The sequence below is a fragment of the Protomyctophum parallelum genome (assembly GCF_964188405.1).
Source record: "Protomyctophum parallelum genome assembly, chromosome: 7".
Taxonomy (NCBI): domain Eukaryota; kingdom Metazoa; phylum Chordata; class Actinopteri; order Myctophiformes; family Myctophidae; genus Protomyctophum; species Protomyctophum parallelum.
Window position 1 is genome coordinate 34,706,993 of NC_139705.1, and position 12,549 is coordinate 34,719,541.

Here is a 12,549-nt window from a genome sequence, read left to right on the forward strand (position 1 = left end):
GTGTGTCTGCCTGTGTCAGTTTTATGCCATAAATGAAGATCTTTGTATCTAACCATGTCCCTTTTAATGCCCATGTATGGAGATCCCCAAGTGAGTTTGCAAATGATATATGTACTTTGTCAGCTCACACTGACATTTGTCTTGCGACCCAGCGGCTCAAATCGGCTGTTGTTGCCAAATATTTGTCTATTTTTGTTGCCCCTTATGACATGCCCACCATTGCCCAGAACAGATGCTAGGGTTCATATGGTTAAAAGTAAAGCAACAAAAGCAATTAGGTAGTAAAGGAAATGCTTTAATTGAGCAATACAAACCATCTAAAAATACAATAAATACGAGTGTTTAATAAAAAAGCAGTCTCAAATATACAATGCTTAATATTTTGTCCACTACTAGCCACTAGTCTATGATAGATTACAATCACTCACTCACGTGTCTGCCTGGCAACTCCTGGTATCTCATGACACTGTCTTACAATGTACATTTTATATTAATAAAAGTCAATTTTCATTTAGTCTACTACACACTTGCATGGTGTAAACATACTACATTTATTTTTAGTCCTATGCAAACAGTAGGGACTCTGCAGTATTGACATTTTAATGAAAACAAATACCGGTAATGCATACCATTTGAATTACTATTTGGCATCTTATTGGATGCCCCCCCCCCCCCCCCCCCCCATCCGTCTCCCCGTTTCCTGTCAACCTACTGTATATCAGTCAATAAAGGCAAAAAGACATAAATATCATAACAAACTAAAATATACAAAACCATTTGGGGGATTCTTATTTGAGTCATCATTCCACTATAATGCCTTTCAATAAAGGCATTTCACTAAGATAACGGTAGTTATGTGTTGAACATATTGTTCACAAATACCCAAAGTAATAAACCGCTGCTCATTTGTCTCCAGCATTAACAGTTTTAATCATTGGGATACTTAGGTTTATATTATTATGGCTTAGTTCCGACATACTATTGTTCCGACTGTCATTAGACCGACAATCTACCTCAAACCCTAACCATACCCGCAAGCACGGGAGCAGCGCATGTCCGACTGTTGTTTCAGCATGTCAGACCTTTGGTGTGTCAGATCTGCGTGTGCGTCCCATGATAAATACTGCTCAGGTAAATGAAAATACTAGACACAAAACACATTTTACATTACACGGCTGTTCATGTATTAATGGTGAAAAGCCCCATGCACATTTTCTCATTTCCCTATTAACAATGCTTAGAATTAGGCATTGTTAACAGGATTGTTTAGAATCTAATGAACTGGTGATGGTGACCTAAATATAGGTCAAATTGCAGTCAGATACTTAATGTAAATCCTGCTAACCTCATGCTTTGATTGGTCTAGCAAAAATGTTCTCCATTTGTTGCCCAATACAAAGCTAAATATTAAAAGAACACAGTTGTATAAAAAGTCTTTAAAAAAAAGAAACATCGCTTCCTGAAGTAATAATACGCAAGTTTTAAAGTTTTAAAATACCTTGCAGTGGTGAGTCCAGAGCCCTGCTGTAGGCTCTCGATAGCAGCAATCAATCGTACAAAAAAAAAACGAACAAATCAAGAGTCACATTGCTTTTCCCACTTCTTGTCAGCAGTCAGGCGGGTCTTGAAATCTGACATTATTCTGAGATAGTTCCCTCGTCGTTGCCACATTTGTGGCGCTCTAGGTGCGCGTCGAGCAGTTCAAACATGTCATCAATGACCTGCCATAGGCAGCTGTCCAGAGGGAAGTCATTGTCCACCAGGTTGACCAGGAAGTAGTTGTCGTGGATGTATTTAATGATCATCCTTGAAGGCGACTCGTCTTCATAGAGCTTAGCCCACTGCTCGATCCACAAGGCGAAGGCCTCGTCCTGGTGAGACAGAAAAAGACACGCGTCAAGACCATTAACTAACTACTTAACCCTATATAGTATATACACATCATTGTACGTCACCAAGTGTAAATCGCTAGTCGCTACGCATTTTCGCAGAATGTTTTCTCGAAGGTTTGCTGACTTGAGTCTTTAATGTAAGAATTATCTTAACTGGGTCCAGAACTCATGGTCAATGCAGAATGCAGGTCACAGCGTGAAACAAACGGAACACGTCATTTTAAACCAACGGCAATTTTATCAAACGTGCATTCACCCCCCTTTTTTTCCTCTAAATACCAGAGAACAAGTGACTACCACAGACAGTAGGAACACACAAACACTCACCTTCCAATACATGAAGCTAACAGGGTCTACTACGGTAGGCTGGACAATCTCCCTGCCTGGGAAGATTCCCCACGTCACAGCGTTGGGCTGCATTTCATGAGCGTTGTTCAGATTACGGCCCTGAAGAGATTATGTAAAAGAATAGTATGCTTCATGGTATGTTAGCTCTACGACAAATAAGCTACAGTAGCCAAATTACAGAAAATAAATGCTCTGCACTATATATAAAACAATATAGATAATTACCACAACACAGTAAATTAAGAAACATTTGACAGAACTCACATGTACATTGACGATGTGGTAATTGACTCGAGGCTCATATTTCTTCAGCACTTCGAGGAGAGCAGTCACGTTTTCACTTGATGTGAAGAATTCCATGTAGGCCTGAAATATTGTTTTATTAAAATGACATTAATCTATAACGATAATTGTGTTTAAGCAGTAAAGCCCTACAGTAGTTGTACGATATCTATACCTATTCATTTTCCTATGATAGCAGATCTACAAACTTGTAGATCTGTTCTTTTTTACATTTTTTTTTTTTTTTTTTTTATTATTTTGATTATGACATGCCATAAAAGGGATGCCAGAGTTAATGTGGTACCGAAAGAAATATCATCAGGGCCCAGGCCGTAGCGTAACGGTCTGGGCACCGGACTGGTAATCCAGTCGCAGTGTGCCGCGGGTTCGACTCCCGGACCCGACACGGCCTTTACTGCATGTCATCCCCCATCTCTCTCCCGTTTCCTGTCAGCCTACTGTCTGTCCCTTCAAAAATCAATAAAAAAAAAAAAGGCGTAAGCCGCAAAAAAAATAAATAAAAAAAAATAAAAAAAAATATCATCAGTGCTACAAAACATTATTCTGGCCATGCAGCATTTTGGATTTCCAGTTCATAATAACTTGTATAGTACTGTCTGTCTGCAGGTCTTACTGTAAATTAACAATTAGCTAGATAATTGGCATTTAATAATAATGAAAATCAGACCGGTCTGAAGCGAGTGGTGCAACAGCACCCCCTATTGGTACTCTAAACGGACATAGTCACATTAGGACATAGGTGGTTGCACCACTCAAAAATAGGAATGAAAGTGTAGTGTACTGTGTGAAGTAGAAGAAAAGTGAAAAATGGTCTTACCTTCTGGAAAACATAGCCTCCAGCAGGTCCCCAGCCTACTACAGGGTCTGAAGAAGGCTTGCCATTGATGTTGGGCTGGGAGTTGATGGTGAGCACTCCACGTCGGTTCAGCTTCTCCAATTCATCTTTCAGCATGTTTGTTTCTGCGGCCAGGGGCTCGTCATTCCAAGGCAAACACATAACCTAGCGATAAGAAGCCACGGTTCTCAACAATGGATCCCAATTAAATGTTGTGATATGATTTAAAAAAAAACATTTTAATTGTTGATTAACCTGCTTTCTGAATACTCCATCTTGGAGTTTTATAATCAGCTACATAGATTTATTAATTCCAATGTCAAGCACACACACACATGGCGACAATTATTTCTAACAGCCAACAATAGAAATGATTCAAGCTAGAAACCATTGTTCATTTGCCACACTGAGAAGAGGACTGCTTGCTTGTGTGTGGGTACCTTGTGTCCGTTGCAGTTGGGCTGGTTTGTGATGTAGGATGTGAACACCTCATAGACACTGGCCTCACTGGTCAGTTCCGTGCCCCACATCTGCAGCAGATCAGCTTTGGATGACTTGCTTTTCAGGTAGAACAGGTAATAGTCATTGAGCTCGCCAAAGGCTGGAGACGAGGAGTTGCCCCTAAATGAAATTAATCAACACAGGTAGATGTTTTAATACTATTGACAAAACGAAAGTTCATGTGCCATTAAATAGATTTTTCCTCAGTAGCCCAGGGCCAACATACCATCCCAAGATCCACATCAGTGTTGTTTTTGGCAGCATATTTCTATTTTAGCTTTAGTCATAGTCTCTTGAATAGTTTTCATTTAGTCTTAGTCACGTTATCAGTCACCTGGAATGTTTTAGTGTTAAGTCTAGTTTTTAGTCGACTAAAATGTGTTTTGGCGGGCCTTGATGCCGTCGTAATGACTGTTTTTACACTTGCTGAAAATAGCCGATCTACAAGCTCACAACGTGTCGCAGCATGACGTGTTGTGAGCTTGTAGATCTGCTATTTTCAGCATGCAACCAAGTGTAAAATGACTTATACTGGATCTCTTGTCCACTAGTCCCCTTCCTAGCATTAGTCTAGTTTTTAGCTGTTGACAAAATTGTCAATACATTTAGTCGTAGTCATCATAGCTTAGTTTTCATTTAGTTTTCGTCAGTGGAAAAAGGTAGTCGACGAACATTTTTAGTCGACACAAACCAACACTGATCCACATGAATGACGACTATTCCGTTTTCTTTTTTTACCATCTGCCGTTGGGGAAGTCGTCCCAGTCCTGGGTTCTGTAGATGTAGCTCTTGGGCCTGGAGGCCCAGAATATGGGACGCACATCCTCCACCCTCCGTTTGGGGTTGGCACTCGTGGCCCAGGGAAGAGAACGTCTGGCAAATTAAAAACAGAAGCTCATCAGAAATGGGGACAGACTACGCATTAACATTAGAATGACTGGTTTGATTCCATGGGTGCCATTTTGAAGATGTGTTTTACAATGGGGTAATACATAAATTGCCCTCGCTCTGCGCACAGTCGTATTGAAAAGGGATATCGGCCCGTGTTGAACGCACAAACATATGGCATACAGCGTTCCTGAATATTTTAGCATTGTGGGAGTGTCCATATGTTAATTATTTTCGCTTTGCGCAATTTGCTATCAAGCCCCTTGACCTAAAAACACTCAGCGCATAACGATTAGACGTGGGTCTGACCACCTCATAAACGCAAAAAGCACTGTTTGATTTTACACTTGAGCGGCTCTGGGAGGCTGCTGGAGTGTTGCCATGTCTTATTATAAGCGGTTTATTTTTCTGTAAAGTTGCTTGTAAATATTGGTAGTTGTAGCCTACTAGTTGTGGTTGCTTTTCTTGTTTCTAAAGTGGTTATTTGGGCTTTTCTCCTAATGTTGTTTAAACCAATGATCCTCACACAGCACATTCCCATGTCAAGGATCCCCAGATGAATGCATTTGCCCAACTAAGGACGGCTAATCCAAAAATTAAATTAAACTTTTCCAAGATTACTTTTGAAAATAGCAGATCTATACCAGCTCACAATGCATCACATTCATTCATTAAAACTATGAACTCTGACTGCAGGGGGATATATATAATGATCATTATAACAATGTGCAAGAACATATTTAAAAAGAAGGAAGAACTTTATATTTGTGGACAATCAAAATATGTTTTTTTATTTTAATGTGGTTAAAAAATTAATCTGGATATGGCAGACTCACTATCTAGAAAATAAAAACATGGCACTTCATTTAAAATAGGTTACAGACCCCTGTTATATGCGCTTATTTTTATAGACCTATTTACTTGTTTCTATGAGACATGGCAACAGCCTCTTTTTGCGTCTTTTTTTTGTAAAATGTTGAGATTAGAAACGGCCAATTCTTTCATTTCGCAACCTTAAAAATAAATAAAAACATCTCCATAATCCGTGGGAAGTTTGCTTTCATATGCTGTATCACACCCGATTCAAGTCTTCTTCAATAAAATGCTAAGAGCGAAGACCATATACCATCGGGGCCACAGGCACAGCATTAAGCAGCAGCATTCAACTCATTCCTTCATCATGACTTGAATGAAATAAAATATAATAAACGTTATTTTACTGGTGTTTTTCAATAGAAACAAATTATTTTGAGGCATAAAGGTGACAGCATGCAGTGCAATAGGAATAATTAACCCAAATGTGACAAAGTCATGTCATGTCTTCTATGGTGCCAGCCTGAAGAAATGTAATACCACGATCCCCAAAGTGCGCATTCCGTATGTGACATCAGCTGACTGGTAAAGAGAATAGTACGGACATGTTGATTGGGTACGTCTCAAACACTCCTTAAACACACCCATGACTAATTCATGCGCAATCCACGGGGTGTCGAAAGCGCTTCTTAACATGCCCAAAATTGCAATATGACATACCACATGCCCCCAGCTCATAAAACTGTAATATGATTAGTAATATTATTTGAACTGCTTAATGGAGCCCCATGTGTCTCTCTACTTTGATCACTTGTCTTAGTCCATCCATGGGCAACTGGTGGCCCAGGGGCCACATGCTGCCCCCACCTTCACTTAATGTGGCCCGCAGGTTCCGAATACTGATATTTCATTGATTTCAGCCGTTACAATTCCAAACATGGATAGAGATTGCTTGCTTTTCAGAGGACAGTGTTACTTGAGGTCAGGAGGAGGAGATCAAGTTCTACCAGTTCTGTTCTACCTTATCAAACGGAAACTATTTTGTTTGGTATGGTAGCTTTGATAGTTGGTGACATCTTGATGAGACATCTTCTATCATGGTGAGAAAGTCTTATACCTTGCATAGTTGTGATGTCACGCATGACAATGGCAATAGAAGTCAAAACCAGCATAGTCAAAACCAGCATGTAACCTGTACTGTGTGTGCATGATGTGCGAGTAGATTACGATAAAGGGCACGACAGGATTTAAAGGAATTACCCCTGATTAAAAAGCATTACATTATTTTATCTCAACCTGAAAGATTGTCTGCTCCGCTACCACTGAAAAATACTGCATTTATTTTCGAGACTCAATAGGAACAATATAATTTAGTCTATGGAGTCTAAACACTGACCTGGGGTCTTCTATCCACAAGCCCAGCTGGCGGAGGACTTCCATGGTAGCTACCTCGCGGTTCAGTGTGTAGAAGTGGAAGCCGGGCACCTGGCCACTCTTTAGCAGGACGCGGCACATCTCCACTGCCTGGTCAATACCATAGCTGCGGATGGCGGCGTCGTTATCTTTGATTGGCTCGATCACCTTGGTGATCTCCTCGGGAATCTCCAGCTTGGACAGTTTGACGAGCTGACGCAGAGACTGGTAACCCTGGTGTGGGACAGGTTCACAACATGTTATGTTATCCCATTAGATGTTCAAGTATAACAATGATACGATGAGAATAGATCAGGCAAGATGGGAACCTACATGCCTCCACCCTCACCACGTTTAATCTATTTAGACCGGAGGACGATTCTACAAATGGCTTCTAAATCCTGACAGTTTTCTCGAAAAACCTTATGTTTCGTTCTCAAACATTTTCATGTCAAGGTCAGTAGACCAAAATCTTGCTAAATAAATACATTGATTGTGCACAGATCTGAGTGTTATTTTTCTCATGTCAAGGACCCCCAAAAATATATGTAATTGGCCGCCGACCCCCATCTGAAAATATGTTGTTCCAGTGACCCCCCCAGAAGTAAAGATTTGAGTTAAAAACGTTCGCTCTGAAAGAATATATATTCAAAGATTTGTGCCACATTTTCACGATTTAAAAAAAATAACAGACCTACAAGCTCGTAGCGATCTACTATTTTTCAATAGTTAATGCTTCAAACCCGCCCAGAATGGGTTAAAACCACACTCAAAACCACCTTTTCAGACTCGCATTCCCTACCTAATCATAATCTAATTTTTCTACCTCAAAAATATAAATAGATTTATTTTCCTAATAAAGTTGTTTTTATTTCTGTAAAGTGACTGAGTACTTGGAAAAGCGCTACATGAATGTGTTATGTTGTAAAGTTCTAGAACGGTGGTTCCCAACCAGGATTTAATAACTTTCCAGACAATTTCAAAATAAATCCTTATCTAAATCTATCTAAAAGATGCCTTAATTCCATCTTCATCTCTTGAGCATAAAATGGGGCTTAAGTAATCAACTCTCACATGTAGCATTGTTAAGAAAAGTAATAAAAGTTGTTAAATGTAAGTATGTCTGTGCCTGAAACATAGAAAGTTTAGCCGTTTTGGGGGAATTTGTCACTTTACATTTGCACATAATGTGAAAACTGTCCTCTGCATTTAACCTATCCAAACTATTTGTAGCAGAGGGCATGCAGTTATTTGCTGAGGTCTAGTATTTCCACTAAAGTTACCTGGATGGGGAATATTCCAGGTATGATGGGACATGTGATGCCAATGGCCCTGCAGTCTCGAACAAATGTAAGGAAAGTGTCGGCCCTGAAGAAAAGCTGGGTGATGATGAAGTCAGCCCCGGCGTCCACCTTCTCCTTCAGGTATCTGAGGTCACTCTCATAGCTCTCCGCCTCAGGGTGGCCCGTTGGGTAGCCTGGGCAGTGGGCACAAATCACACATTGAATCAGGTTTTTTGGGACCGATCCAGATTGTTTTTCTCATGATCGGCCGATACCGATCTTGTGCGTATGGGGAAAATTTGAATATTTCCAAAATGATTATGTCAAAACCCACTTCAAAAATGTTCCTGTGTTTAGGCCCGTCACAAAAATCACTAAATGGTGTAACAGATCAGTTTCTCCAGATCACCGATCGGAGTGAATATCCACTGGCCGATTATCGGAGCATTTGGACAAAGCGGTTATTATGGGCTTTCAAATTCACTAAACTTTCCAATACCCCACTACTTAAATACTGATTTGGCTCCAAATATGAAAGGGTGGCGTTAGTAGTCACCCAGTATCGGATCAAGCAGGTTGCCATGCCTCTCAATGAAAACAGACACCTACCTGCAACACAGACATCAAAGTAGTCATCAAACTCAGAGCGGATGTGTTTGACGAGGTCTGTGCCATAGTTGAAACCTTTTTCCTCCTCTTCCCAGTCTTCTCCAATTGGGTCTGTTGAGATGTGAGAACATACTAATCTTAAACTAGACAAAACACGGGTAGACAAACATGAAGCCGTTGGAACCGAAAGTAATTTAAAGCTGCTGTCACGAAAAGTCAAGTTAAAAATGTATTTATTTAGCATATTCCACACAACAGGCCTATAGATTCCATGTGCTTGAAAACAAAGTCAAAATACCATTCAAAATAGCCTATATAAAGGCCCCAATAATGAATTATATATAATGTATAATTATTATAATCAATAATCCTTCTTTTATTTAACTGTAGTAGTTGTGTGGCCAATGGCCAATCAAGTATAACATTACAGTGGTAATACTTTTGAAAGACGTATTGCCCTTTTCATATCATGGACTAAGCTCAACCCAGAGTCGAATGCATCAATGCACTGAAAGGGACAAAATCATGTTTAATCAGATCATTGAATGGTCTCAGACTCTCAGTAGGCCTACCAAGATCTCAGTATCTGCATTCTGCACGTTGATCAAAGCTACTGACTTACGTGGCTGGTTAATACTGATATGAGGTATCTCAATTTGAGATACCTCATATCAGTATTAACCAGCCACGTATACATTTACATCTTTGTACCTAGGACAACTCCCATAATTATGAGCTAAATCAGGATAATCAAAAAAGATATTACCATAAACTGGTTACAAAATAATTGTCCTACTGTTGACCTATTTATCAACATTGTGAAACAACTGCATCTCCTAGAACAGATGACCATTTCTTTAAGACTGCAAAAAGAGCTGGGTGAAAGAAGATGGGAGAAATGGAGAGTATTTAGCTGGGATATGGACTGAATGTGTCTTTCCTGTTGTCAATGAATGTAAGGTTTCCAAACTTCTGTAATATGTATTGTTGATGCTGTACATCCCATGACCTATTCTGTTTTATTCTGTTTTTTTTATTGCTTGTCTTGTGTGTCTTTTGTCTTGCATATTCTAGATATGAGGTTAGGGGACTTACAGTACGTGACTGGTTAAGACTGAGGTTAGGGTTATAAAGTATTTTGTGTTAGTAATATCGGTCTCGTCGCTGTCAAAACAGTAGCCGTGATCAACACACAGAATGCAGCTACTGAGATCTTGGTAGGTCAGTAGACTGCTACTGAGAGCATTCAATGGTCTGATTAAAGGTGATTTTGTCCCTTCCAGTGCATTGATAGCATTCGAAGCGGGTGACCCAGAATGTGCTGGCTTCAAACAAGAGCCCAACCGTGCCCCCTACCTCCTCTCAGTGCCATGATGTTTTTGAGGCCCAGGCGCTTGGCTTTAGCCAGGTAGCCAGTGATCTTCTCCTTGGTTTGATTGCAGCAGGTCATGTGGAGCACTGTCTCCAGACCGCAGTAGTTCACAGCCGTGCTAGCGATCATTATGGACGAGGTATCCGTGTCCGAGCCCGGATCTCCCGCTGGGTGCCAGGTGATGTCGATGAACAGAGGCCCTCCAGAGCCCATGCGGTCAAATCTTTAGAAATAAAATAATGGCACACTTAAAAGAAATGGCCTTCTGGCGTTGCATGGCGGCGACGAGTAGTCTAATAGTAAAGTAGTCTAAGTCTGAAGATGCACATGAAATCCAACAATCCTCTGAAAAAAAACTTAAAAAAAACCTAAAAGAATTATTTTTGGTTGGTCTGATCTCTCCCAAAAGTGGAAACAAGACAACCGAGTGTCTAATATGAAATGTCAATACACGCTTAAGAGCTGCTTGGACATTGTTACGTTTTAGAGTCTTTCATAATAGACAAAAGAAAAACAGAAATCCCAGGGAGGAAACGCATCCCCCAGTATGTATGTCACACCATACACAGACGATGGAAGAGCTTTATCACACCACTGTGGCCACACACATTGATATTACGAATTTCATAATATTGGAATAGCCACAGTTACAGGTGTGACATGCCTGAATACACCCACACACACACATGCCTTGAGATAAGGTTGACGGCTCCACTGGCAGTTCTGGGTGGGAAGAACTCCAGGGAGAACCAGGGGTCTCCGCTCTCAATTCTCCGGCGCATCTTTTCCCGCAGCCTGTCCGAGCGGTCAGCATCCAGCAGTGGGGTGGAGCACCGGGAGCTCTCCTTGGAACTGTCCCCGCTACTGGCTGCACTACTGGAGTCGCTTTTAAACAACTGATTCACCATCTTGTCCTCTGTTGTTGACTGGCAGTGGGAATTCAGGAGAGAGAAAGCATATTAATAATGATGATGATGAAACATGTGTAATGTGTGTTGGGCATGGAGTAGTGGATCCAGGTATTTCACACAGATAATGTCAATGAGCTGGTTTTATTTAGCAGCCAACTAAAGAAACATTGACCATATCATTATCAAGCCAGGTCTCACGGCAGACAGTACTAATATAATAAAACAAATCACTCTGCGTGACAACATAAAATACTGAGTATAATAGTGTAAGTTACTCAGATCTTGTACACACTCTTATGAACGGCAAAACAAAGGGAGCAGTGTACCACCTTGTGGTACCAACCGGCATTGTAAGTTGCCCACTGCCCAGGAGCAGTTTTAAGGGGTCGGTGCCTTGCTCAACAGCACATCGGCAGTAACCATGGAGGTGAAACGGTACACCCTCTTCTGTTATCAGTCCGTCCACACACACACTCTCCATACTGTGGTCCATGGTGGACTTGAATCGACAACCCTCCATTTACCAAGGCAAGCAAGCATTTGAAGCAAAGTCAATTCTAGGTCTAAGTCAATACGTACTATCTATTACTGCATGTCCGGCTGACATAGACCCGTTCGAGACCCTTGGTTAGGTTACCTTTTCTGTATTGCGTTTCGGTACGTCAGAAAAGGTAATCAAGGGTCCCGAAGGGGGCTATGGCGCTATGCATGTCCCCTCTTCACGATTACTTTACCCAGACGTCTGTCCCGCTGTATTACTCTGTAGCTTCTCTTCTCTCTGTGTAACTGTCTGTCTCTCACTCTCACTTTTTCAAAAAAGTGTGTTTTGGCGAGGCAACACACATACAAAACTCCGCGCGGCTACGTTAGCTTAGCTCAACAATCCACATTGAATATCAAAGTAAACAAACACGGTTTACTACTACGGCTGTAGTGCTGCTGTGTGCGCACTATTGTTCGTGCACATGGAGCTGAAAACTGTCAAAGTTAATTACCCGGCTTGGTGGAGTCTTTGTGGAAGGCATGTACGCAGCTAACGGGTGCGGGTTATAAGCCCGGTGTCCAGAATAGACACTCCTCCTCTTCTCTCTCTGCACCGAAAACAAGAGGAGCGTGAAAATATTCAAATTAAAAACAACTGAACTCCCGCACACCCCAGGGTGACATTGTGTATCCCATAGCCCGAGGAGACGGTTCCGCCGTGATTGGCTAATTGGTTGTCAGGCAACCGGTCCAACCAGGGCTCCTGTTTTGAGGCAGCCAAATAATGTTTCCATTCCTATTTCTCTCGTGTAAATCTATTTGAAAAGATGCATCCTTATTTGTTGAGCATAAAATAGGGCTTTGAGTGTTTAAATTCTGAGAAGGAAGACAAGCATGC

The 12,549-nt window shown here is 41.1% G+C and overlaps 1 protein-coding gene across 2 annotated transcripts; it reads right to left on the minus strand.

Moving 5' to 3' along the window:
* Positions 1 to 697: 697 nt before the first annotated feature.
* mthfr (methylenetetrahydrofolate reductase (NAD(P)H)) lies at positions 698 to 12,259 on the minus strand. Of its 2 annotated transcripts, none has more exons than XM_083769422.1 (12): positions 12,164 to 12,259; positions 10,948 to 11,183; positions 10,242 to 10,480; positions 8,886 to 8,996; positions 8,277 to 8,470; positions 6,977 to 7,227; positions 4,618 to 4,752; positions 3,819 to 3,999; positions 3,361 to 3,543; positions 2,505 to 2,606; positions 2,220 to 2,339; positions 698 to 1,871 (listed from the first exon to the last, which is right to left on the minus strand). In XM_083769422.1, exons 1-12 carry the CDS (start codon positions 12,191 to 12,193, stop codon positions 1,638 to 1,640), a joined length of 2,016 nt encoding a protein of 671 aa, XP_083625548.1. In that variant the 5' UTR covers positions 12,194 to 12,259; the 3' UTR covers positions 698 to 1,637. The 2 variants fall into 2 exon arrangements, with proteins under 2 accessions (XP_083625548.1, XP_083625549.1); XM_083769423.1 differs by lacking the exon at positions 12,164 to 12,259 and adding an exon at positions 11,903 to 11,981.
* Positions 12,260 to 12,549: the final 290 nt, after the last annotated feature.